Consider the following 6,342-nt stretch of genomic DNA (forward strand, 5'->3'; position numbering starts at 1 on the left):
TAAGCCATACCCCAAAAACAAGACATAGTGATAGGCGTGGCTATGCAGCGTACCAGCGCGGAGTGGTAAAGAAGACGGACAGCCCTTCTCATTGGCCCATCGTAAAAACAAGACATCCCCTGAAAATATGCCATAGTGTGTCTTCTTGAGGAAAAATAAGTGTCTTATTTTTGGAGAAACAGCAACTAGAAAAAACAACGACAGAGCTTGGAAGTTTTTTCAATTACTTACACTGGCAGTAGTTACCAGTTACTTTTAAATGGCAACTGTTGCCTACAACACTACTCAAATGCTTTTTAAAAAATCTGGATGCTACAAATCACTGCCCTGATACAAAAAGTAATTTTTCCCACTGGTGGACTTCAGCAGTTATTTGGCAATGATGACTTCTGTCAAAAATGCCATAAAAATTGTTGAAAACACCATCCATTCACACATGTGAATGAAACAGGGCATGGAAAACACATACAAGCACATTGTAAGTGTGATTGCACCCTTTATTGTATCTTCTATGTATTTTTATTATTGTAACCCACCCGGATTCCTTGTGATTGAGCGGGCTATAAATAATAATAATAATAATAACTACAATGCTGAAGATTTATGGTTGTAACATCTCAGTTTCCACAACAAGGGCCCCTGCCTAAACAAACAGCACTGCAAAAAATAGTCACAGCTGTATGAGGGCGGTGCAGTGCTTAGAGAATGCTTCCTGAACTTGACATACTAGACTACAACTCCCATAACCTCTAGATAGCCTGGCTAAACCTTTTCTCAAGATTCAATGTAATTCTACAATTTCCAAAGTCCTCATATACTACTGACTGTTGTGGTGGTGGTATGCCTTCATGTCGTTTCTGACTTATGGCAAGTCTAAGGTGAGGGGTTTTCTTGGCAAGATTTGTTCAGGATGAGGTTGCCACTGCCTTCCTCAGAGATTGAGGGAATGTTACTTGCCCAGCTTCACCCAATGTTTTTCTTCCATGGCTAACAGCGCCCTTCTTTTGCATGGAGGGCTCCTTTTCTGTTACAAAATTACCTGAACATCAGTAGAAGGACTGATGGAATAGATATGCCATGTTACATATCAACCATTTGGTCACACATAGCAAATCTAGTGTCGAATCTGCACTGCACATTCTTGGGTCTGTAGTTTTGCAAGATATTTAGCCTTCTCTGTCAGAGAGTTGTTTGGTGCCACAACAAACTATAAATCACAGGATTCCATAGCATGGAGCCATGGCAGTTAAAGCATATCAAACTGCATTACTTCTGCAATGCAAATTAGATCTAGGTATGACTGTGGGCATATGTGCTTACAAAAGTATTTTGAAAGAGGAGAACATCTTCCCACAGACTATCTACAATGCTGATGGCATCAAATGTTACAAGGATAGCTCTCCATTTTTATTTTTAATCTTCCCCTTAAAATTGAAAATAAAAAACCAGCCTTCAGAAGATCCAATCTCAACAGTACCGGGGTGCATAACACACCTGGCTGATTAAAGGCTGAGCCATTTCACTAAAATTTAAGTAGAGCTAACCTCTCCAAAAGCAGGAAAGAATATTTTACTTCTTGCTATGGTTATCTGAAGAAGCAGAAGGGCTGCTGCAAGACCTTCACCTTGTTGTATAAACATTAGCCTCAGGGGAGGCATGGAAAGGCAAAAGAGGAGGAGTTATTTATAGAGCTTGTGTACTGGAGCAAAGTTTGCAAGGAGAATCAAACATTAATTTCAAAGGGGCAGCCTTCCTGCAGAGTACACAAATTTCTTGCAATGTTTTATCGGTACCAGATGGTAACATCCTTCGACTGCAAACACAGGCCCTGCTTTCATGAAACTGGATAGCAAAACACAACTCCAAAAATGTAAACACAATGGAACCAAACTAATATACAGGTAACACCAGAAAACTTTTCATACTTACCAGAATAACCCCAGTCTTCTAGCCAGGAGATGATGCCGTTTGGAGTCTAGAGCAGTGTTTCCAAAACTTTGGTCCTCCAGATGTTTTGGACTTCAGTTCCCAGAATTCCTGACTGCTGGTGAAGTTGACTAAGCCTTTTGGGAGTTGAAGTCCAAAACATCTGGAGGACCATAGTTTGGGAAGCGGTGATCTAGAGGACCACTGCCTCCCAAACCCTATTCCAGTCCCAAGCCCATTAAATCAAGTAGTTTAGCTTGTCATGCATGTTATACCTGCTCACCTTATCCTTCTTCTACAGCACTTATCAAAGACACAGATGTCCTCTTTTGCATCCATTAGAAATAAAATCCTAATGTCAGTTTAGCAGCCCATCCACTTTTAAGGCGCCAAACATAGCAATGAGGTTCCCTATGTCAGCCACAGCTCCTCTAGATATGCTTGTCAGAGTTACAGCATTGAATGGGTGACACTATTTATCTCCATGCTCTGACCAAACCACAGTTAAAGGCAGAGCAAAAAGTTAGGGAAATTGTGGGCCTGGACAGACAGGCCAAAATAAGGCTGCTTCAGGTCACTTTGGAGGTATGCTGTTTAAATGACACATGGCTCTTAAGAGGCCAGAAGCTGAGCCAAACCTGCGCTCCAGTCCTTAGAACTGGAGCATGGCTTTGGCGCAGCATCCGGCCTGTTAGGACGCATGCAGCATTTAAACAGCATTCCTCCAAAGGGACTTGAAGCAGCTTTGTTTTGGCCTGTCTGTTCAGGCCCTGTGACTCCCATTGTTGCTGGACTGGGCTCCCATTGCTCCTGTTGGCTCTGGCTGATACAGTCCAAGAACATTGGGAGGGCTATATGTTCTCCATCCATAGTGTGATTCCCAAACTTTGGTCCTCCAGGTGTTTTGGACTTCCACTCCCAGAGGTCCCAGCCAGCCTGGCCAACAATCAGGAATTCTGGGAGCTGAGGTCCAAAACATCTGGAGGACCAAGGTTTCGGAACCACTGCTCAACACAGAACAAGGATAGCAGCTGTGCAGCCCTCCAGATGTTGTGAAACTGCAAACTCCCACATTCATCTTTGGCTTGTAACTGATGTGTGTGTCTGTGTTACTTACCTTCAAGTCATATCCAGCATATGACTCTAAGGTGAACCTATCACAGGGTTTTCTTGGCAAGTTTTTTCAGAGGGGGCTTGCCATTGCCATTCTCTGAGGCTGAGCGAGTGTGACTTGCCCAAGGTCTTCCTATGGGTTTCATGGCTGAGACTCTGGTCTCCAGAGTCAACAATCAAACCATTACACCACATTGTGTCTCTATGTATACATACCTATCTAATAATGATAATAATAATAATAATAGAATTTAATGATATAGATTAGTCTTGGTAATACAGCAAAATTAGAATCTGATAACTGGTAAATTTAGGGCAACAAAAGTGCGTAGGGCCTCCAAAGGTCCTGAATTGGGGCCACAGATTTGCCGCATCTACACTGAATTAATGCAGTGTGACACTGCTTTAACTGCCAAGTTTCTTCAGAGAGGGGTTGCCATTGCCATCTTCTGAGGATGAGAGACTATGGTCACTCAAGGTCACCCAATAGGTTTTCATGGCTGAAAGGAGATTCGAACCCTGCTCTCCACAGTCACAGTCCAATGTTCAAACCACAACAGCACACTGGCTTTCCTGGGCTGCACAATTCTCAAACTACTGAATTCACTACTACAGAAACTGCCTTTAAAAAAAGGGGGGGGGGGAATGGAAAGGTGAGAAAGCAAAGTATTTAAATGTGTGGAAAGTTTTAGAATGTATTATGCAAACATCATAGAAAGATGATGAAAGTATGTAAAGTGAAAGAGAGGGGTCAGTATTTGTCATGAAACAGTAGAAGATCATAAGATATAAAGAGTTTGTTATGTAGAATAGGATGAACTACGTAGTTTAATGGACTCAATGATGCTTGTAAGACTTTTTATTTTCTGTGATGTTTATCAGTTTATTTCTTTTATATGTTTGTTTTGGGTTTTTATGTTTAATAAAAATGAAAAAAAAAAGTGGGGGGGAGGGCTGCCCCAGATAGTGTAGGTTATTATTTCAGAGGAAGGAACTGGCAAACCCACCTCTGAGTATATTCCTTGCCTATATCCCACTCTATTCTGGTTTGGTCAGGCTTCACCTGGAATACTGATGCTGAGAAGCTGTAGTGTGTCCAGAGGAGGGTAACCAAAATGGTGAAGAGTCTGGAAGCCATGCCCTATGAGGAACAACTTAGGGAGCTGGGGATATTTAGCCTGGAGAAGAGAAGGTTAAGAGGTGATATGATAGCCCTGTTTAACTATTTGAAGGGATATCATGTCGAGGATGGAGCAAGCTTGTTTTCTGCTGCTCTAGAGAACAGGACCTGGAGCAATGGATGCAAGCTACAGGAAAAGAGATTCCACTTCAACATTAGGAGGAACTTCCTGATAGTGAGAGCTTGAATGAATTTATTACAGCATAACAGTCAGCATAAAATAATAAAATGTTTAGAAAAATTACCTTACATTCAGTTAAAAAACATTTATATTCCAGCATATCATATAAACCTCAACATTAGGAGGAACTTCCTGATACTAAGAGCTGTTTGACAGTGGGACACATTCCCTCAGAGAGTGGTGGAGTCTCCTGCTTTGGTGGTCTTTAAACAGAGGCTGGATGGCCATCTGTCAGGGATGCTTTGATTGTGAGTTCCTGCATGGCAGAATGGGGTTGGACTGGATGGTCCTTGTGGTCTCTTCCAACTCTATGATTCTAAGAAAACCCTGTGAAATTCTGATTTGTGATTTGATGGCACACACACACCCCTCTACAAAGTGAGTCTGGATGCAACCTACTTTCTCCCCGTCCCTTTTTCTGTATACAGTATTTTTACTTCTCTTGGCCGTGTAGAAAGACACCCGTTGGAGATTAAATTTACATGGCTGGCCTCTTGCCAAACACCTGTTGTCTACATTCCCTCTTTTTAAACCCCGCAGCTCACTCTTCATGACAGGATTGTGTCTGGGAGAATACTAAAAAGTGCACAGAAGTGGAGTGAAAGAACTAATTCCCAAATATGTGTGTGTGTGCTTGCTTTTAAAGAATAGCAAACATATAAAGGTGTATTTTGATTGCCCAGGGTCTTAGGCTTCTTCATTCTCCAGATGTCGCCATGCCTTTCCTTCGACTGTGTTTCCTTGTCCTCTTTCCAAACAACATGGCACCTCTTCTCCAGACAACTTGCAACCACTTTTGCTGACAAGACCACAGGAAGAAACCGGAAAACACTGGCCCTTTCTCCAAACCTAGGCTGCATCTGCACTGCACAATTAACGCAGTTTGACACCACTTTAACTGCCACACCACCATGCTATGGAATTCTGGGATTTGTAAAGGGGGGTTGTTTGTTAAGTCTTTTCTCTGAAGATTCCAAAGCAGTCACTTCATTGTTTTATACTTTATTTTTATAACACTATATATTATATAATATGTGTGTGTTTTATATGATAATTTTAGCAATGCCTATATATATATATATATATATATATATATATATAGTGTGTGTGTGTATATATATATATATAGGCATTTTTAAAAGTTGTGATATCTTAAGGTTTAATATGACAACTTTATAAACCTTAAAGTTTCCTATGGCAACTTTAACGATGTGTGTGTGTGTGTATATATTGTTAAAGTTGTCATCTAAAAGACATTGCCATACCCTCCTGTCGCTTCCCACACCTTCTTTCAACACACACTCCCATTATTTTCCTCATTTTTACATTGGCAACTTCCTTTCCTTAATCTGGTTTGTAAATATAAAAATAAAAAATCTCTAATTTTTACCTGACTCCAGATTTAAATAAATAAAAACCCCATAAACTTCGCCAGTTTCCCTGGTTAGTTAGTGTCATTTTTGTACCCTTGTGTAACACAAAGACACAAAGGCTGCATCCACCCTGGAGAAATAACCCGGTTTGGTATCGCTTTAACTCTTTGTCTGGTTCAAGGGCTATGAAATTCTGGGACTCCAACTCCCAGAATTCCATAGCAAAGAGCCGGACGACGAGTTAAAGCGGTTCCAAACCGGGTTAGTTCTCCAGGGTGGACGCAACCAGAACCACCGCCAGCCCCGTCAGCCTCCTGCTGCTCACCGTGTTCTTCCTGGAGACCATTTTCTCCATCTTCTTGGCCATCCTTATGAGCTCCTCTGCTTGCCCCATGGCTCCCTGGGAAAATGTCCCTCAAAAGAGAACCACAAAGTTTCCCCAGAACGAGGAAGCGGCCCAGGAACCCTCCTCCCCCAAAAACATGGAGTTCGTCCCCCTCAGGGCTCCTCAAGGCAGCCAGAGCAGCGCCAAAGGGGCGGGATACATATAGGAGCCAAGGGGAGGCGCC

General features: G+C 42.1%; 1 protein-coding gene across 4 annotated transcripts in view; it reads right to left on the reverse strand.

Annotated features, from left to right (window-relative positions):
• The window catches only part of TCEA3 (transcription elongation factor A3), a 30,420-nt gene extending 24,078 nt beyond the window's left edge, over positions 1–6,342 (reverse strand). For 2 of the 4 annotated variants that reach the window (XR_016271856.1, XR_016271855.1), the window contains exon 1: positions 6,099–6,342. Coding sequence is in view for 1 of the 4 variants with exons in the window: in XM_089478966.1 (XP_089335092.1) it covers positions 6,099–6,167 (69 nt within the window). In the remaining 3 variants the exon portion in view is untranslated. The remainder of the gene's footprint in view (positions 1–6,098) is intronic. The other 2 variants (XR_016271854.1, XM_089478966.1) reach the window with 1 other exon arrangement.

Source organism: Sceloporus occidentalis, unplaced genomic scaffold, assembly GCF_023333645.1.
Source record: "Sceloporus occidentalis isolate IW3139 unplaced genomic scaffold, rSceOcc1.0.p SCAF_13, whole genome shotgun sequence".
Classification (NCBI taxonomy): domain Eukaryota; kingdom Metazoa; phylum Chordata; class Lepidosauria; order Squamata; family Phrynosomatidae; genus Sceloporus; species Sceloporus occidentalis.